Source organism: Pelophylax lessonae, assembly GCF_965119305.1.
Source record: "Pelophylax lessonae genome assembly, chromosome: 8".
NCBI lineage: Eukaryota > Metazoa > Chordata > Amphibia > Anura > Ranidae > Pelophylax > Pelophylax lessonae.
Window position 1 is genome coordinate 68513155 of NC_138775.1, and position 22408 is coordinate 68535562.

Below are 22408 nucleotides of genomic sequence, written 5' to 3' on the forward strand. Positions count from 1 at the left end.
TCAGTAATAAAAACCCGACAGGCACTCTAATCCCTTTCCACTCTATCTAAAGCAAAAAAAAAAATGTTGCCTTTAGTTATACTTTAAGTTACACAATAACAATTTAAATCAAAAGTCGAGAACCATACCTTCAGCCCTTTAGCTCTGTTGATTGCTCTCAGAGGCCGGAGTACCCTCAATACTCTCAGGATTTTCACTACAGATATAGCACTTGACCTGTAGAAATAGACAGTGTATGGTTGGGTTTGGACGTAAGATCGCTGTGCAAAATGAAACGTATTTTATCTACCAATTATTGATTATTGATTCCAAACAGACAGACAAAAGATAATCTAACACGAGACTTGTATTATCTCTATGACTCACCCTACATATCCTGTAAAATACATGGGACATATGAGAGGGAGGCCCTTCTGGATAAAGATTTTTTGTTATTGTGTTGCTATATTGCTAGGTCCATGTCCAAATCAATTATAGTAGAACTGCACAGCTAGTGCTTCTGTTTTCAGCCTCATAGTATTGTAACAAAAAAAGAGTACTTTTGCACAGTATAGCTTATATAGTAGTTAGACATATAGAATTAGATTGTAATGGTGAAGGTGTTTTGCTACTAATCCAAGTAGCTTCTTCAGTTCTAAAGAGTGTGAGGAACATACCCAAGCTTTTATAACTTCATGGGTAAGTCAATCAAGTTAGTCGAATCACCATGGAATTTGTTAGGGCAGACTGTCCAAAAAAAATTATAGCTTTTTAAAAATACTGTGTTCTGATTACAAATCCCAATCCCATGATGCCATAAAATATGGGACAGGTGTTAATCGTATGAGTCACATGACTGTTGTCAAGCAGCAAATTGTCTTTACCATTACAGAATAAGACTGGATTTACACTTGTGTGATGTGAGAACCAGTGCGATTCCAGTGTGGGTTCCCGCATCGCATTTCACTCGCAGGCAGTTCACACTGCCCTCTGCGAACCTCAGCGGGTATCATTGTAAAGGTAATGACACTGCCAGATAAGTTCACAGATGGCAGTGCGAACTGTGAAATGATACAGGAATTGTTTTGCGTGGGTGTGAACAGCCATGTGATCCGATTCCAGTGCAGACCAAAAAAAAAAGGGCCCTACACCATATTAGTCTGAATGCGATGCAAATTCAGCCATGCAAACTTTATGTCTGAATTTTGCAACATGTGATCTGCACAGCAATGCGGTGGGAATCATATGTGATGTCTGTGATCGCACCAGTGTGAGCCCAGCCTTAGTGCAGCTAAATGTGATTAACTACTGCAAGCCGCACCCTAGCTTCCTAGCTTAAATATCGATGAGAATCTCTACAAACTATCACACATTGTTTTAAAATTGTGTTAATGCAACCTAAATGCCATGTGTTATCTGTTGTTCCAGCACAGTGCAGCAGAGTAATTGTAAATACCATGTTTCCCCGAAAATAAGACCTACTGTTATTTTTGGGAGGGGCTGCAATATAAGCCCTACCCCGAAAATAAGGCCTAGTTTAGTGTTTCTAAAATCCTAGAACCCACTTTATTAGTGTTTTATATAATGTCCAGTGTGTGTTTCTGTAATAGAATAGTGTGAAATACCTACGGTACAGTGCCACTCGGCGCTCAGCTGATTCCCGCTCTGCTGTCCTTCTCCTCTCATACCTGTCACATGGAGATCTCAGCCCCTCCCCTCTGCAGTGTTCAGGGCGGGTCACAGAAGCGCCGAGTATTTGATTAGAATTGTGTGAAATACCTTTGTTACAGCGCCGCTCTGTGCTTCCGTGACCCCCAGCTGTCAGCGGGGGAGAAAAGAACAGCAGCGGGAAATCAGCTGAGCGCTGAGCGGTGCTTTAACAAAGATATTTCACACAATTCTAATCTTATACTCAAAGCTTCTGTGACCCGCTCTGAAAACTGCAGAAGGGAGGGGCTGAGATTCCCCGCTGACAGCTATGAGAGGAGAAGGACAGCAGAGCGGGAGATCAGCTACCGAAGGGATTTTACACTATTCTATTACAGAAACACACACTGGACATTATATAAAACACTAATAAAGTGGATTCTAGGATTTTAGAAACACTAAACTAGGTTCACACAGGGGATTCCTGACAGGCAGGGAGGGAGAAAACAGCACATTACAGATAAGGCCTACCCCAAAAATAAGCCCTACTGTGTTTTTTGGTGCCAAAATTAATCGGGGAAACACGGTAAAGTAAAATATCAAGCTTCACACATAGAGATGGCAAGGGGAGGCATTTCTAAGTTCTCCAAGGAGGGCTTCAAACCTACTACTGCGGGGCTACTAAACTGGTATGATGTGTCTGTATAATTTCATCATATCACAATTGTCATATATGTTGGAGGCTGTGCTCAGTGGGGTTTTCAACCAATTTTTTAAGGCATGATTGTCATAGAAAATGAGAGAAGCTTCTTCACAGTAGTCCAGCCTGTGTTCACACTTGTGCATTGCGTGACACCACATGTGATTCACACAAGAATCGCACCGCATTCCTGTGCACATCACATGCGATGTCTGTGTGGTGCGATTCGAGCTATACATTTTGTATGGCTCAAATCACATTGTATCAACACTAAAATGACGCAGGACCCTTTTTTTCCCCCGCACCTGAATCACATTGCATGGGTGTTCTGTATTTTTCAAGCAGTTTCGGGGTGTCATTAATCTTACATTGTCAAAGTGTTGGATGTAAATTGTTGGTTTATGACGCTACCTGTTAGGAGGGGGTGTGTAAGTGGTATGTAAAATGTTTTAATAAAAGGTCATACAGGTGTTACCCATGTAGTGTAGTAATAGAAACGCCCTACGCTTTTCAACACTACAACGTCATCTGGAGCGGCGGGGGGGGGGGGGGGGGAGGCATTCTGGTAAGTGCAATTCCTAGTGGGGGAAACGAGTGGATGCCCAAGAGAACATGGAGTAACACCTGCATGGAATTTGGATGACACAACACCTGGAATATTTGGATTATTGTACTACTGTTAGTTTTGGACTGAATGAGACTTCTATTTAATCGCAACTGCCACTTTGTTTGCACCATTTGCACATACTTGGTATATTCTGGTACACCATCAGAAACAGTCTCCCTGCCCACATTATGGGCTTGTAAATAACCTAACAAGTTTTTGGAATCAAATTTTCTATTTTATTTCAACAATAATAGGCACAGCTATTAAACCAAACCCGGCATTAGCCCTTTTAAACCTGGGGATAGATAGATTTCCGATACAGACACGCTGGATTATATCCCATATATTGGTAGCTGCGAGGCTAACGATAACGGTGGAAAACCACCGAAGTCCCTAAATTAACGGAAGTAATAACATCTGTAAGATTAACGTATGAGTATGAAAAGACATTGGCATTGTGTTTCAACACAATGCCTACGTTCTTAAAAAATTGGGAATGATGGTCCATTCAGATTGGCCACCAAAGGATTGATTAGTAAGGATTTAAGTCCCAATGAGGAAATTGTGTATTCCAATTGTTTTGAGTGACTATTGATATTAATGGTGCAGGTTATTTCTCGCTCATGTTTTATGTATGTATTATTTAGATATTTATTTCTGAAATTCCTGAATCAGAAAAAAATATCACATTATGGCTAGCAAACGGCATAAACGATAATAGAAAACCACTGTATTAAAGCGGAACTAAGCTCTATCATTCAAAAATATCTATTTAATTATTATGCTGCTAGTCTTAGTAAATAGATAGGAAGGTATAGTCTATTTAATTGTTTTACTGTAAATGTTTTTTACATTTCGTCATTTGCTTCCTGGTTTCTGGCCTAGGCAAAAATGATGTAATACATTTCCGGAGCCTTTGTCGCAAATTTTTTATTTCATCTGGAGGAGAGGAGGAGGGACTTTCTCAGCTAAGCACAACACCCTTCTGCCTGCATGCCTGGGCTAAGGGCAGATAGATTTCAAGGAAACGCTACATGGATCCTCTGCCCTTACTCAAGATGGCCGTTAGCTAGAGTTCCAAAAGGGTTTTTTTTTCTAAAAGTGATTTCTCAAAAAGCACATTGATGCATGAGTGAGTTTGCTTTGAATAATAAATATGAATTAAACTGTGTTTTCAGTTTGTGATGCTCTGCATTAACCTCCCTGGCGGTGTGATTCTTTTGGATTTTAGGTGCTGAAAGCGGTACCATTATTTTGCTAGTAATTCTTAAGAATGAGCAGCCCAAACCAACTATTTACAAATTATTTTTTTTTTCTGTGCGTTCTTCTTTATAACATCTCGGGTATGATAAAGTTTGAAACACAAAATCATAAATTATAATATAATAAAAAACTATATACAAGTTAAAGTATGTATGTATGTATGTATATATATATATATATATATATATATATATATATATATATATATATATACAGGTCCTTCTCAAAAAATTTGCATATTGTGATAAAGTTCATTATTTTCTGTAATGTACTGATAAACATTAGACTTTCATATATTTTTGATTCATTATACACAACTGAAGTAGTGCAAGCCTTTATTGTTTTAATATTGATGATTTTTGGCATACAGCTCATGAAAAAACAAAATTCCTATCTCAAAAAATTAGCATATTTCATCCGACCAATAAAAAAAAAGTGTTTTTAATACAAAAAAAGTCAACCTTCAAAAAATTATGTTCAGTTATGCACTCAATACTTGGTCGGGAATCCTTTTGCAGAAATGACTGCTTCAATGCGGCGTGGCATGGAGGCAATCAGCCTGTGGCACTGCTGAGGTGTTATGGAGGCCCAGGATGCTTCGATAGCGGACTTGAGCTCATCCAGAGTGTTGGGTCTTGCGTCTCTCAACTTTCTCTTCACAACATCCAACAGATTCTCTATGGGGTTCAGGTCAGGAGAGTTGGCAGGCCAATTGAGCACAGTAATACCATGTTCAGTAAACCATTTACCAGTGGTTTTGGCACTGTGAGCAGGTGCCAGGTCGTGCTGAAAAATGAAATCTTCATCTCCATAAAGCTTTTCAGCAGATGGAAGCATGAAGTGCTCCAAAATCTCCTGATAGCTAGCTGCATTGACCCTGCCCTTGATAAAACACAGTGGACCAACACCAGCAGCTGACATGGCACCCCAGACCATCACTGACTGTGGGTACTTGACACTGGACTTCAGGCATTTTGGCATTTCCCTCTACCCAGTCTTCCTCCAGACTCTGGCACCTTGATTTCCGAATGACATGCAAAATTTGCTTTCATCCGAAAAAAGTACTTTGGACCACTGAGCAACAGTCCAGTGCTGCTTCTATGTAGCCCAGGTCAGGCGCTTCTGCCGCTGTTTCTGGGTCAAAAGTGGCTTGACCTGGGGAATGTGTCACCTGTAGCCCATTTCCTGCACACGCCTGTACACGGTGGCTCTAGATGTTTCTACTCCAGACTCAGTCCACTGCTTCCGCAGGTCCCCCAAGGTCTGGAATCGGTCCTTCTCCACAATCTTCCTCGGGGTCCGGTCACCTCTTCTCGTTGTGCAGCGTTTTCTGCCACACTTTTTCCTTGCCACAGACTTCCCACTGAGGTGCCTTGATACAGCACTCTGGGAACAGCCTATTCGTTCAGAAATTTCTTTCTGTGTCTTACCCTCTTGCTTGAGGGTGTCAATGATGGCCTTCTGGACAGCAGTCAGGTCGGCAGTCTTACCCATGATTGCGGTTTTGAGTAATGAACCAGGCTGGGAGTTTTTAAAAGCCTCAGGAATCTTTTGCAGGTGTTTAGAGTTAATTAGTTGATTCAGATGATTAGGTTAATAGCTCGTTTAGAGAACCTTTTCATGATATGCTAATTTTTTGAGATAGGAATTTTGGTTTTTCATGAGCTGTATGCCAAAAATCATCAATATTAAAACAATAAAAGGCTTGCACTACTTCAGTTGTGTGTAATGAATCTAAAATATATGAAAGTCTAATGTTTATCAGTACATTACAGAAAATAATGAACTTTATCACAATATGCTAATTTTTTGAGAAGGACCTGTGTGTATATATATATATATATATATACACGTGTATATATATATATATATATATATATATATATATATATATATATATACACATAAAAAGTACAGTAAAACTGCAGGAAAGGGCACTGGGGGGCAAACTAATGTGAATTTATTCTATTTTGAATTGCATCAGTGTGTTTGGTGTGTTTTACATTTGAATTTGCCGCCGGCTCCACCCCCCTGCGAACGTCACGTTGCAGAAGACGGAAGCCGGGGCACACAGAGGTTCGATAGGAAGATCCGCCGCCACACACATCGCTGGGATACATCGCTGGATCCTGGTGACAAGGTAAGTAACCCCTCTACCAGGATCCAGCGATCTTCCTAGCGGTACCCCGAGTGTGGCTCGGGGTTACCGCTTTTGGCACTGAAATTTAACCCTGAGCCACACTCGGGAATACCGCTAGGAAGGTTAAGCAAAAAATGGTCAGAATTTGTCAAGGGTTGGCGAATACTTATCCCATTGGTCCAAATAATTTTTTTATAAATAGACCCCTTATTATCATGACCATGGGATTAATGAATTTGGAACTAGTCATATGAAAAATGAGTATAATAATCTATCAGGCCACAGTGCTACCTTGAATTGATCCTAAACATCATCACCATTCTATCTATTTGTTCAGTTATAAGCCACGTTCTCTGTGTTAACAATAATTAATTATGTTAGGACATAAAGAACATTAAGCACACCAGAGGCTCAGTGATGTCCCTTTTCCATCTGGATCTATAATAAATTTAAACTCAGCTTATTATAAATCTTAATGCAGACGCAAGAATTTGGCTGCACTCATACTACTGTGTACAAAAAGTGTGAAAAACAGCAAAATCTTTATATACAAGATACTTACTGAATACCAAAAGAAACCAGAGAAACTCCAACAACCAGCAGATCCAATAAGTTAAAATAGTTTCTGCAGAATGAACCTTTGTGTAGAAATGCTCCAAATGTCATCATCTACGATACCAAAAAAAAGATTAATACACTGCAAAATACAAAGATCTCATTATCGCAAACCCGTTCCTGGACATCATACATGTAGTGACATCAGACTGAACATATAGCGGGCTGACAGGAAGCACGTGTGACTGCTGTAACTAGAAGATCAATATTTTAATAGTTGTAGACATTTCTCACTGTAAAATGTAGAATAAACAGCTTGATAACTTCAATATGTCAAGTGAGGTGCTATTAGAATTTAGAAAAAGTACCTTCGTGCTAATTGAAAATACATAAGGAAAAAAAAAAATTTTTGAGGCACATATTGACTTTTATGGTACAGTAAGGATATTGACAATGTGTATAGAATTTTTTTTTACATAATTTTATTTAATATAATTATAGTTAAAAATACATACACAGTTGTATATGCAATTCTAAAATATACAGACATTTCATACGGACATCATATTATCTTGACTTTTCCAACCATTTGGACAACCACCTCAGTCCTTCCCCAAGTGAGGGGGGTCAAGTTAGAGGGGAAGTCATACATACTCAACATGTTTCGTGGATAAGTACCGCTTCATCAGGAAAAGTATCATCTGTCGTAGAAAAAAAAAAATAAAACATACATATTTAATCAATTATTTCAATTATGCAATGCTTATTACAGCATAGTAATCATTATTACTCCATAAGACAATATTTGAGGAGTCTAATATAATTACCTAAAAACCCTGGGTTAATCACCCCATCCAAGGGAGGCAACGAGGGCAACAGTAAATACACAGAGGCTAATATAATTACCTAAAAACCCTGGGTTTTTAGGTAATTATATTAGACTCTCTTATATTAGACTCCCAAATATTGTCTTATGGAGTAATAATGGTTACTATGTTGTAATAAGCATTGCATAATTGAATTAATTGATTAAATATGTATGTTTTCTGTTTTTTCCCTACGACAGACGATACTTTTCCATATTATACTCCTGATGAAGCGGTACTTATCCGCGAAACATGTCGAGTATGTATGACTTCCCCCTCTAACTTGACCCCCCTCACTTGGGGAAGGACTGAGGTGGTTGTCCATATGGTTGGAAAAGTCAAGATAATATGATGTCAGTATGAAATGTCTGTACATTTTAGAATTGCATATACAACTGTGTATGTATTTTTAACTATAATTATATTAAATAAAATTATGTAAAAAAATTCTATACACATTGTCAATGTCCTTACTGTACCATAAAAGTCCACATGTGCCTGAAAAAAAAAATTTTTTCCCATATGTATCTTGATAACTTCACTAACAGCATTCAACGGAAAATAATTTTATATTATGGCAATTAAGGAATCCTACTCAAGAAAGATTTAAATAGCACCATCAGCATTTTTTTATTACAGCTTCCAGACAAACTGTGCAAAAGCAACCTCTATAGAAACAATTGTCAATACTGTAGATCAGTGTTTCTCAACCAGGGTTCTGTGGAACCTTAGGGTTCCTCCAGAGGTTGCTGGGGGTTCCTTGAGCAATGAGCAATTTCTGTCTCTCAGATCCCCCTGACACCATTGATCTTTTTAGCTATCTGGAAGAAGGTAATTCTTCCCAATGTCCACAAGTGTAAGGAGCATTCATCCCACTGACCATCACACTAATGTATCATGAGTTGTAAATATAGTCATTTTTAGCAGGGCTTCCCTGAGACCTGAAAATTATTTCAAGAGTTCCTCTGTGTTGAAAAGGTTGAGAAAGGCTAAGAAAGGCTGCTATAGATGGTGCAACAGTCAGTGTATTCTCAGCTAAGGTCAGCCATAGACGGTTCAAATCTCGACTACTTCAGCAGGAACCGGCTGAGATTCGAACCGTGTGTGGGCAGGCTGAATGTACCAAGTTGATTGATCAATCAACTTTGGTACAACCAGCCGGCTGAATTCACTTGAGATTATTGCTAGCGACTGCTATAGCAATAGTCACTATCTTCTCCTGGTGGGGACAGCTTTCGGGAACAGACAATTGCTGGGCAGGAGGAATTCTCCTGTCAACACTGTCTGTGTTAATGGGGGAATGATGCAAATTTCCTTCCTGCATTCTGTGGTTGCAGGAAAGAAATTTGCATCATCTATGGCCTGCCTAAGCACCAGGTGCACTTAAAGAGTGTGTATGGTTTGAGATGTGAAAAACGTTAGCTGAGGTCACATTAGGTGACACATTTTGTACAGTGGATGCTGCAACACTTTATGCTAAGGAACTGTATGGGTAAGTGAGAATGAGGAACTCCTGCAAATAAGTAGCTGGCTCTTTAAAATCTGCTTCAGGGCCAGTTCACACAACATGCAGTCCAGTGCGTTTTTTTTTTTTTTTTGCATCAAAAACGCATGGAAAGTAGGGTATGGTTTCCAATGGCTTAGTTCACACCAGTGCTGTCAGTTCAAGGGCGTTCCAGAAAAAAAAAAGTAGGACATGCTGCATTTTTCCTGCACTGGACTGTACTGGAACATGCTAAAATACATCAAAAACGCACTGGGCCCCAGTATAGTGAAAAAAAAAAACAGGAAAAAAAGGAGAAAAAAAGCATAAAAAACACATTAAAAACACGCATGCAGAAACGGATTGGAGTGCATTTTTGTGGTGTGAACCAGCCCTTATAGCCTTCTGAGTCCAGATCATCTGTATCTAACGCTGGTATTAATTCACTAAAGGAGTAAAGAATTTTCCCTTTGCAAAGGCTTAATTATAAACCATTTCACATTAAACATGTACAAGAAAAGTTAGAGGGAAGTTAAAAAAAACACATTGGATTACTGCAGTGAACATATTTTACCCATGGTTACTAAGCTAAATGAGCATTCACTTTTGCAAAATTAAATTTCTCTCCTCCTTTAGTAAATCAACCTGTATGGTTTGATGGTCTATGCCTCTTAACGCACAGATAGGAAGCTGCAATCCACCAAAATCAATTTAACACACTTTTTAAGGCTGCATTTACCCCTTGAGCGTAGCGTCTTGAGCGTTTTTTACACGTTTTCATGTGCAATATTGGCGCGATTTTTATGCGCGTATTTATACTGCGGTTTTGAGCTTTGCCGTTTTTTTATTAGCCAATAGCGAAAACTATCACCTGTTGCATCATCCGTTCTTAGGTTTTTCAGCTTTTTTAGATTTTCTATCAGCTTTCATCTCTTTTTTTTAATTATTATTATTCATTTATTTATTTATTTTTAGTGTTAGAATAAGGGGTTAGAGTTAAGGTAAGGTAAGGTTAGGTTTAGGAATAAGGGTTGGGGTTAGGGTTAGGATTAGGGTTTGGGTTAGAGTTAATATTTTATAGCTTTATTATTATTTTCTTATTATTTATTTATTTTTATTTATTTTTTGTTAGGGTTTGGATGTTAATAATACTACTACTATTACTACTACTATTAATAATAATAAATGAATAAATAAATGAAAAATAAATACACAAATAAATAAAAATAATCATAAGTACTGTAAATAATAAATAAATACAATAAATGAATACTATGTAATAATTAATAAAAAAAATGATTAACCCCTACCCCTTAAAAAAAAAAAATAATAATAATAAATAATCACCCTAATCCAACACACAAAATAAATAAATAATGTATTATTAATAATATTGATAATAATAATAGAAATAAATTATTATCATTAGTATTTATATTATTATTAATGTATTTTTTTGTTTGGATTTGGTGTTTATTTATTATTATTGTTATTATTATTATTATTAATAATAATAATAATATGTATAAGTGGGAGTATCCGCGCTATGGGGAACTAAGTGGGACGGCTGCTGCCTACCTCAAAAATATAGACTATGAAGTCAATATTCAAATTATGTTAAGGGTAGTGAGGTAAATATATTTGTAAAGGTTAGGGGTTAATTATTTATTTAACATTACATTTATTAATTTATTGTATTTATTTATTATTTATTTATGATGATTTATAGCTATTTGAGTATTTATTGTACATTTATTTATTTGTATATTACTATTTTTTTTTTCATTTAGGCAGAGAAACATGATAAATACGTGCAAAAAAAACACGTGAAGGCCCACAAAAATGCGCAAATCGCACGCTTATATTTATTTCTATGGGAATAAAAACGTGCCAAAAACACGCAAATCTGCCCATTTTGAGCTACAAAAACAGCTCCAGAACTTTGCTGAGCTTCAGGTGAGGCGACTTAAAAAATAATTGATTTATTTCTCCACCAGTGTTTTGGAGCTTCAAGCTACAAAATGCTGAGGTGTGAATTGGTCCTAAAAAGCACCTGAAACAGGAAGTGTGTCTCTATTTACTAATAATAAACAAAGTTGTATTAAATAGATATAATGCCAACTAGAGCCCTACAGATCAGACTCCTTGAAAAGTCTAGCTTACAGCCATAAACTTTGCAGAAACAGAAAGGCAGAAACAGAAATGTTAGACATGATGTGCACTGCATTGCAACTCCAAAAAAGAGCCCAGGCAGCAACTTGTGCTGTGTCACACAACAGAGAAAGCTCATGCGATCCAGCAATATATCAAACGATGAGAAAACCGCTAGCACATTGTGTGTACAGTCCAGTCCATGTCAGTGTAACACCAGCTCCCCCATGCAATATACACATTTCCACCAAATCCACAGGATGCTGGCACCCAGAATTTCTCACAATTTGAGCAGGCTGTTAGAAAAGGGTAACAGCTGGGAAAGATCTCTTTTCAGTTTCATTAATTTTTTATTTAAAGATTTCCATCAATGGGACCTGAAAATGTAAAGAATACCAGAGATACAAAGCTCTGTGCAACATATACACAATCTTAAGTTTAGGGCAGAAGTGGTAAAGGATAACTGTAGACTGAGGTCTACAATCAATAGAAAGTTCTATCTATCATGGACCCATCCAGGTGGTGGGTGAACTTTGGCAGGATAGCTTCTTAAGGTAGCCGGAGATAAACTACTCATGGGGACTATGGTGCACAAGAAGCTCACTTCTATCTTGAATGACACACATTCTTCATTCCAAAAGGTTTGGGAACCATGGCTTGCTTACAATGACAGCCTGAACCTGGACCGTTCCCTACTCTCAACCTAACGAATTACATGCAGACTTGGATGAGAATGTTTGGGTACACCTTGCTGGATTTTTTCCTCTTCCTTTCTCCTCTTCATCCCTTCCCCTTCTTTTCTTCCTCTGCTCTATTTTCTTCCTTTCTCCTGGGCATTTTTCGTCCCCTTGCATGCTGGCTGATGAGGAGCACCTAGACCATCTCCTCCCCCCTGACCCGCGAGTTGTGTTTACTGACCCGGAGGTGCAGACCCCACGCTGAGGGGTTGTCCCTCTGGTAAGCACATCCTCGTACATTGACCATACTCGTCTCAACCAATGTTATATTGATGGTATTCTACCACCTTTTAGCTTTTGATGACTTTGACCTATGTGCTGACCTTCCTTGTACTTCTCCAATTGTATGCGCAATTATTTGCACCATTACCTTGTGCTTTATACATTTGTTAAAAACTTTAATAAACATTTTTGTAAAAGAAATTTCCATCTACACCAGCCCCTTTCCCTTCAGTCTGGGTAGGGAAGATGTATTTTTGCTCTGTTCTACCCCCCCCCCCCCCCATATTACCATTTCCCACCTATTCCAGACATCATCATGGAATATTTATCACTCCACTCAGCCTGTCCCAGGAAGGACATCATGAAATACTTCACAGGATCCACTTACACTTCCTACTTAGGTAACAAGAAGAAGAGCAAAATGGCACAGGAGTAGCCATTTGCATTTTATCACAATCTGGATAAAATGCAAATTGACCGATCTTACATTGACAATGCGTCAGAGGACGTAAGAGAAAATTAGTTTTTGGGGGCCCAGAGCCAAATTTTCAATGGCTGAAGCACCAACGGGTCACTGAAAGCACCACCCCAGAATATCCATGCCCCTAGGCACTATTAGAGAACAGTACCTAAGGCCAAATAGAGACAAAATTCAGTCCTGAGCATTGTCTGTACAATAAAGGATTCATTTAGGTGTTTAGATAAATACGGTACATTAAAATCATTTAGGCTGATTTGTAGCCCTTAAGTTGATTGAAAGGGTATGGGACTTTGAGTTCCTCAGCAGGAAATTGCTGCAAATTGCCAAGGACCAACCTAAGATAATGAACATCCCTCCTATGTATGGAGAGAAATGGGCAGACTTCTATCATTTAGAAACAGGGAATATCCAGATACGGGACATGAGGATGCACACAATAACCAATGGAAGAGCACAATGATGAGATCTATGGATATTGCTCTGGTAAACTGTCGTTTTGGTGGAAATGTTCTGCTGTTGAGTTAGATGCAGCCACACAGTGTATAACTCCAGAAACACATTATTTTCTGTCAAAGACAAACGCCTCTTGGCTTTTATTGTGCAGAATAAACACACTCCGTTCAAACAAAACTCACACAGAAAATAGTATTTAAATCAACAGTACAGGAAGCATTGTTTGCAACAGTTCATTAATCTACTGAATCTTCTTTATTATCCTTGTGCAGATGTTTACAGTGAGCTATTTTTAGATATAATCTACGGCGTCGTTAACGTAAATTATGGTGAAGTGACGTTACACCATTTTACCCTGTCTCAAAGAATATTTTTGTTCTGTATCTTTAGTATAATACCGGGCCATCACTCACCAGTGCAAAGCATTAAAATTTGGGGGAGGGATTTTCAAGAAAGCACCAATAAAAAGACAGCATATACGTTGTGCACTAGTCAGAAATTCCAGAGAATCTTTAAAGAGAACATTCCACATGGGTGATCCAATCAAGTCTGCCTGTCAATTCTTACAATAGACCTGATCAAAATCTCCATGTAAGTCTATAGGCAGGCGAATATAAACCAACGTGCATCTGTTTATTATCGGATTATGTCGAAGTCTGTCTAAGGCCCCTTTCACACTTGTGTGACTTGTCCTGTGATTTGGCACTGCAAAGTCGCATGACAAGTTGTACTCCATGATTTCCAGTGAGTACCGTTAATATCTGTACTACTTCAAGTCGCAACGACTTTAAAGTAGTTCCTGCACTACTTTGGTCCAACTTTGATGCGTTTTGAGGTCCACAGACATTGGCATTGCTTCAAGTCCAGTCAAAATCGCGGCAAAGTCATGGCAAACTCAAACTAAAATGGCAGCATAAGCCATATGTGAAAGGGACCTAAGTCAGGAAAAAAATTAGGAAAAGGTTGGCGTCCATTTCCATTTTGTCCAATCTAAACTTGACGGATCAGAGGTAAACTGATGTAAATTGACACAATATGGGTCCTGCAAAGATCCTGCAGCAAAAAAACAGAATGCACATGGATGTCACAAAAAGACGAGGCAGAAACTGTCACACTTTATGTGACTTTTGACCCTTAAACCTCAAGCTGAAGAGTCAGATTCACAGAAGTAGAAAAAAAAGTTGCATAAAGGACACGTATGCATCTTTAATGTGAAAACCTGCACAACTTAAATTATTTAAAAGTTTGATTAAATAAAAGTCCAGCTGTGATTGTAACAGGTGTTACAATTTTTACTATGTATGTTAATTTCTTATAAGATTTACGGATCTGTTTTCCTATTCTTCACTGGCTGTCAACTTGACTCTCTGGCTTCATAATGTGTTGATTTAAGCCATGTCTCTGCACTTCCTGTTTGCCAGATTATTGTGCTCCTCCTCAGCCAATATCTTGCCCTTTTGTTCTTGCTGCCATCTATATTTTCAAAACCAAATGTTACCAAACTTTGGCTTGTTTCTGAACTACACTTTCACTAGATCCAAAGCTGCAACCACTTGTTACTGACATTTGGCTTGTTTACTGACTAAGCTTCTGCTTGATCCCTACCTGCTTTATCTGCTACCGGACACCTGCTTGCTCACCTTATGGTGGAGAGATCCTGAGGACCACTATCTGGCACTAGCACGCAACAAAACACATTCCCACCATTGGAGCTCTGGGGAAGACCTGTTAGTGCTTAGACTCTGCGCCTCGGATGAGCCCATGTCATCCCGCCAGGGTGACCTGAGTGTGTATTTATCCTGCTGGTCGGTATGAACCTCTCTACTGCTATACCTATTTGTGTACCCGTTGATGAGATTAACCATCACTTCCTTTTTTGTTAAGACTTTTTGCTTTGACAGGAAGATAGACTCTAACCCAGGGATCCTCAAACTACAGCCCTCCAGCTGTTGCGGAACTACACATCCCATGAGTCATTGTAAATCTCTGGCATTCACAGACATGACTAGGCGTGATGGGAATTGTAGTTCCTAAACAACTGGAGGGCCGTCGTTTGAAGACCCCTGCTCTAACCCTTCCCTGCTTCAAAATATAAAATGTAAAGTTTAGGCTGGAGTTAGGCTTTAAAGCATTAGAAACTTGAGTGGGTACAGACTAGATAGCTTTGCAAAAATAAATGGTAACGGCTACTATTTTAACACTTAATTTCTATAAACATTTTTATAAATTTGCTAGAGAAAAAAAAAACAATCTTACTGACCAGTGTCTGTAAAGGGACAGTAAAAATAAAATTGTACTGCTGTTTTAAATACAATTTTCACACAAACCAGGTTACCTTTAAAACGATTTCAAATGTAAACATACTAGTGAAGACATAATCTGCATATCCTAGCACCTGAGGGTAAAGAAGAGTTATAGGTTATCACAGACATCATTCTTATCACCAAAAAAGAACATGATTTTACCTTTAAGAAGATTTCAACTGTAAAGATTCCTGTGAAAGCATAGTCAAAGTAACCAAGAATCTGCAAGGTACAAGAGCACAGTGAGTAATCTGCTTGAAGAGAAGCTTAGAATGGATCACTGCCTTTTGCTGGGACTAAGAAAGAAAGCTTGCCATGAAGTTTAATAGAAAATACATTTTGGGAAAATATTTTGTTGAAGACTTGGTCTTGACCTTTTAAAGAAAATCTGGTTCTCTTACCATAGAACCCCCACCCATTTATTCTCACCTCCCCTGCCTTTTCATTGCTTTGCCGGAAGCTTTGGTAAGTATTTAGTCCTTTTAGGTAAGTTGAAGCATGTGATCTCTTCCCAAGATACAGTGGTCTGCTATAAGTGGCCAATTGTCAGTCCTGAACACTTTCACATGAGGAGGAAGAGGAAGCAGTCAGCACTGTATAAGCTTCATCATTATCTGACATGGAGTTTTCACAGGGTTTGAAGTCTCAACGCCAACAGAGGGATGAAGCACCGAGGAAGAAGAGGTAAGCTGAATATCATCATGTAGGGTCAGGGCAGGGACAAGGGGTGGGCATGAGGCGGAGTTGCCCTGGGCACAATGGTTTATTGCAGGGATGGGGGGGCGTATTGACCCGAACTCAAAGGGAAGGGGGGGGGGCGCAGTTTTGCATCCTTGCCCTGGAGCTGGATCACCTTGTCTTGGCACTGGGTAGGGTACAGTGGAGCGTAAGCTCTAATGTACCCTACCTAAGTTTGCAAGACATCTTGTCACTTTGTCCCGAATGGGAAAAGTGACAGTTTCTTCAGTAAAACAGTAAGCTATTTCAGGCCATTGGAACTGAATTGCAATCGGGGGGTAAATACACAATTAAAAATGCATGGTAGCTCTTTGTCCTACCAAGGGATTTTGCCTTGTGATCCAACCAAACCAATTATCAGTATAGCCAGGTCCCTGGCCTTCACTGTAACTACTTCATAGCTTGGTCACAAAAACTGGATCACAAGGCAACCCAGTCTCAGCGACTATTTTCCCTGCTGTTACCGACACTTGCCTAATTTCTGCTCGGTGTCATGCGTATGTTTAGCTGTCAAGTGTCTTCCCAAGTTCATGTAAAAAATGTGAGTTGGGCCACCAGAAATGTTGGAACTGGCCATTTTATCGTAGAAATATATTCAAGCAGAAAATTTATACAAATGCCACAATCCCCAACTACTGTTTTGCAAAGGTCTACCTACCAATCTGAACAGTATTAGAAAAGCTACTACAAGTCAGATTGGTTCAGCTTCATTCAGTGCTACCCATCTTAACCTCAGAAACCAAGTACTTTTCATGAATGCACGCAGAGAAAAGAAATGGCAGTAGAGTTGCGGGGGCACATGAAATGGCCTGGAGGGCTGGATTCGGCTCGAGGGTCTTGCGTTTGACACATGTGCTATAGGCTTTTTTACGGCAATGCAAACCCGCATGAAGCGGAAAAAAAAATAAAAAGCCCACTTACACTAGGACCTTGAGCTGCTTTTTGGAAATAGATAACAGTTGATCAGCAAGGGGTTGACCATATTTAAGCGGGGTGTGAAAAGTGATCTAGATTACATGCTGAATTTTTACCTTGTTACATCACAGCTGTCTACTGGTTAACCTGTATCTGAATAATAGCCTATGTGTGCATATTGTGTCATGGTGCTGTGATACAATACTGTAGATTTGAAACAGGGAAAGCAATTAAACAGGGATTTACTATGGACATCCAATACATGAATCAATACATAACAGTGAACATTCACAGTGGAGCAGACTGTAAAGCTGGCCATACTCTAGTAGCTTTTTGTATGACCATTCATTCATTTGTATACACATTTGTACAATAATCCTCAGTACTTGCGATGACTTAATAAATGTCATTCAAAAGAACTTCAAAATTTTGTTTCCTATTAGCATTCAATATTACAACATTAACTGTTAAAAATGTGTTAGTTTGAAACATTTTTTATCCTACTCCATTAAATTTTCTCATCACTGCGGTCGAAATTGAACACAGATTTGACCCCACTAATGATTAAAAAATCGAACAGATAAGCTAAAATTTTTTTTTTATGAAATTCTACTAGTGTTATGCCAGTTTACATAGACATACACTATGTTGTCAAAAGTATTGGGACGCCTGCCTTTACACACACATGAACTTTAACGGCATTCCAGTGTTAGTTCGTAGGGTTCAATATTGAGTTGGCCGACCCTTTGCAGCTATAACAGCTTCAACTCTTCTAGGAAGGTTGTCCACAAGATTTATGGGAATGTTTGACCATTCTTCCAGAAACGCATTTGTGGGTTTAGGCACTGATGTTGGACAGAAGGCCTGGCTTGCAGTCTGCTCTATAATTCATTCAAAATATGTTCGGTCGTTTTGAGGTCAGGACTGTGCAGGACAGTCAAGCACTCCAAACTCGCTCATCCATGTCTTTATGGACCTTGCTTTGTGCACTGGTGCGCAGTCATGTTGGAACAGAAAGGGGCCATTCCAAAACTGTTCCCACAAAGTTGGGAGCATGAAATTGTCCAAAATGTCTTTGAATGCTGACACCTTAAGAGTTCAATTCACTGTAACTAAGGGGCAAAGCCCAACTCCTGAAAAACAACCCCACACCATAATCCCCCCTCCACCAAATGATTTGGACCAGTGCACAAAGCAAGGTGTCCCAATACTTTTGATAATATAGTGTATGTTTAGCTTACTTTACAAAGGGCAGGCATCTACTTTCATTTAGAACAGCTTATTTCGGCAGAAAGGTGCATCATTTTACATGGCCTGCAGGTGTCAATGTTTGACCACATTTGTGTGACAAGATGTTTGGTAACTACATGTGTGTCAGACTGCTTCCAAAAAATGCATGCACAAACCATCCAATAAGACATTTCCCAAACTGTAAACTGAAACTATTTTGTCCATTAAAAATTAGATTTTAGAATAAAAGCAGAAAATAAAATGGCATTTTTTTTCCTACACTAAAGGGGAATCTGAAATATTGGAAATTGGCTCTGGGCAACACGTTATTCATAAATCTACCAAAATAAGATCTTTCATTGCTATGGCACCTGGACAGAATTATTGGGAAACTCTAGGTGAAAGTTTGCACATAAATATACTGCTGCTTCTGCATTCTCCAGTCAAAGGCTGGGGAGGGTCCTGGACCAGAATGTGCTGCTTAAGTGCAATGTAGTCTGCAGGGTGGTCTAGGATCTGGCTGTGATGCCTGGCAGGAGATGCCTGGATCACAAGAATGGCTGAAGAATATTACAAATCCGTTGGCAGATAAAATAGCGCACATACATTTATTTCTAACTGTATATTTATCTGTTTGCCTGGAGTTCAACTTTAGAGCTGAAGTTTAATCTGTTTTAGACATGTGCAATTTGTTTTGTGATGAATTCGTTTTCGGATGAAATTCAGCATATTCGTTCATTCGGGAGCATCTGAATGAACGAAAGACTCTTGACAAATGCATATGAAAATTAATTGTCAGAAAGAACGAAAATCCGAAAATACAAAAGTACAAAAGAACGAAAAACGATTCAACTTAAGAGTTTATCGATTAACCAGTTAAGGACGGCCCGCCGCAGTTTTACTGCGGCAGGCAGCCCTCCTGCGCGAACCGACATAGGACTACGTCAGTCGCGCGCATGCTGCTAGGGGGCGAGTGTGCACCGCCAGCTGTGCTCTCCCGCCCCCACTCGGCAGCGGGAATTCCGATACAAGGGGCTGGGGGCTCTGATTACCGCCGGCCACCCGCGATCGCTCCCCGCTGTTGTAAACACAGCTGATCGTTCTTCTCCCTGGAATGATCACAGAACGCCTGTGATCCTTCTATATAGGATAACAGGTCTCTATGATCATTTCAAAAGCCCCCCCCACAGTTAGAAACACTCCCCTAGGCTTACATTTAACCCCTTGAGCACCCACTGAGTTAACCCCTTCCCTGCCTGCCAGTGTCACTAATACAGTAACAGTGCATATATTTTTAACACTGATTACTGTAGTAATGTCACTTGTCCCCCCAAAAGTGTAAAAAATGTCAGTTAGGGGTCCGATCTGTCTGCCACAATGTCGCAGTCCCACTAAAAATCCCTGATCGCCGGCATTACTAGTAAAAAAAAAAACAATAAAAAATGACATAAATCTTTTCCCTAGTTTGTAGACGCTATAACTTTTGCGAAACCAATCAAAATACGCTTATTGTGATTTTTTTTTACCAAAAATATGTAATAAATTGGCCTAAAATGATGAAAAAATTAGATTTTTACATTTTTTTATTATTTGTTATAAAACAGAATTTGAAAAATATTGTTTTTTTTTCAGTCTTGTCGCTCTTTTTTTGTTTATAGCGCAAAAAATAAAAATCGCAGAGGTGATCAAATACCACCAAAAGAAAGCTCAATTTGTGGAAAAAAAAGGACATCAATTTTATTTGGGTACAGCATCGCACGACCATGCAATTGTGCATTAAAGTAACGCAGTGCCGAATCACAAAAAATGGCCTGCTCATTAAGGGGCAAATCCTTCCGGTCCAGAACTGGTTAAACTCTGATAATTTTGTTTTCGTATTTTCGTTCTTTCCGACCATTCGTTATCGCTGAATATAAAGAAAAAATTTAAAAATGCATATGTATTTCTTTTGGATATATTCTGATTTATTTGATTTTTGGATGGGCAGTGTTAGTGTGTTATCTCTGGCAAATGAGCTTGTCTTTTACTCCCTTATGTGTTTTTCTGTGTCAGACTGCATTCCATCCAGAGTCCAGACAGGGTATGGTGGGTCATTGGCACTGTTTTGTTGGATTTGTTGATTACAAATACAACCGCCATTGTCCAAATGAACGAAGGGTCCGAGCCCGAATTAATGAATAAAAAACTAAAACCGGCGCCGAATTCAAAGAAATGGAGACCCGGTCAGACGGCAGCGGTGCGGCGGTGAAGGTAGGATGCCCGATGGGACAGGAGACCCGGGTGAGCCGGAGAAGGCAGCGGGAGGGGGGGACGTCCCCTCCTGCTCCTTTGAATGACAGCCGAGCGGCTTCTCAGTCGCATCGGTTGTCATTACAAGACAGCCGACCGTCGGCTATGGACACCGGTACTGGGGTGATGCCTCTAGCTGCAGGCATCACCCCGGTACATGCACTTTCCTGAAATATCGGCAATATCGGTAAATCAAAAGGCCGATTCCGATATATCGGGCAAAGTGCATATCGGCCCTCGATATATCGGCTTTGCCAATAATCGGTCGATCCCTACTTTGAATAACTGCTAAACAGTGCACGCTTAGGAGATATTCACAGTACCTACAGGTAAGCCTATTATAAGCTTACCTGTAGGTAAAAGTGATGTAGCAGAGTTTAATACCACTTTAACAGCCAACAGCCCTGTATGCAAATATCAAAATAGACAATGGATGTTAGTCTTGAAGATTGGGCAGACTGCATTTGCATTCAGACCAGCCTAAGTAACACCCACATGATGTTGAACACCCATGATTTGAACAAATGAAATCCAATGAATAAAAGCAGTGGGCCAGGACTAGGGAGGATAGAGCTAGATGATGCTAGATGTCCTCCTGAAGAGAATGAGTAGTGCTCTGTCTTACTTACTTCAGCTTCTAATGCACACTGTGAGAAGTTGTAAGCGATTTCAGTACAGCCTATACAACTGTGCAAGACCGAAAGGAAGGCCGGGGTTCTGCTTTAAGGACCTAGCCCATTTGCCCAAACGATTACTGCTCTGATTTTGTTGCCCCCTGTGGTGTTATAACAAAGGTCAGACAAGCTATTTCTGACAAAATCAAACCAAAAACCAAAGTACTTAGTGAAGCAGCGGGAGAAGGCTCAGTGCAGCTCCTCAATTAATTGGTAATGAAGTCTAGCGCATTGCCAGGACTGTGAGCTGTGCGGGACACATAGATTTAGAATTGTTAATGTGCACCAAGTGAGTTTTCTGACTCTACGCTAGCTCAGTCCTGCAAAAGGTCAGCCACAACCTACCAACATGTTTCACTGTTTTCTGCTAAGATTAAAAGTTACAAAACAACAGCACTAAAATGAAGAAAAAAAAAATCATCTCTGTGTATATAATTAAAGGAAAAGTTCACCTTTCTGAATATGGTACATCCATATTTAGGGTGTAGCATGTTACATGTTCAGCAACCTCCCCCCGCACCACCAATCCCCCCCATTGAGATAGTGGGCGAGGATTCTGCTCCCCGCACCCGCTATCACAATTTAAAAAAAGCGTGGCCATGTAGGGCTCCGCCCACACAGCCACATCTTTTATTCACAGAGATTTTTTATTGAATGAACTACAACTAGTAGTTCTCAATGAACTGTGAGGGCACTAATGAGCACTCTCATGGTTCACTGATCAACCTGCTCCCCAGTAAATGTCTGCCCATATGGGAGGTAAGAGCAAACAGCTTTACTGAGAGTCTGCAGGAGCCTTGCACTGCACCCACGATCTGCTGATCTCAATAAAGTATTTTAAACACAGAGGCAGAAAAGCCACTTTTGTGCCTCTTTCTGATTTAGTTTCACTTTGTTACTGGGGACTGACCTTTCCTGACTTTATAGCCAAGCCCCACCAACTGCCACCCCTGTCCAACAGGAGCACCCTAAAGC

General features: G+C 39.5%; 1 protein-coding gene across 17 annotated transcripts in view; it reads right to left on the minus strand.

Annotated features, from left to right (window-relative positions):
• Positions 1–22408, minus strand: part of CACNA1D (calcium voltage-gated channel subunit alpha1 D) — a 537366-nt gene that overhangs the window by 137282 nt on the left and 377676 nt on the right. For 13 of the 17 annotated variants that reach the window (XR_014225629.1, XM_082266515.1, XM_082266513.1 and 10 more), the window contains exons 21-23: positions 15750–15809; positions 6899–7005; positions 129–216 (exon numbers count right to left, since the gene is read on the minus strand). Coding sequence is in view for 16 of the 17 variants with exons in the window: in XM_082266515.1 (XP_082122641.1) it covers positions 129–216; positions 6899–7005; positions 15750–15809 (255 nt within the window). In the remaining variant the exon portion in view is untranslated. Of the gene's footprint in view, positions 1–128; positions 217–6898; positions 7006–15619; positions 15680–15749; positions 15810–22408 lie in introns of all 17 variants that reach the window. The other 4 variants (XM_082266517.1, XM_082266525.1, XM_082266518.1 and 1 more) reach the window with 1 other exon arrangement.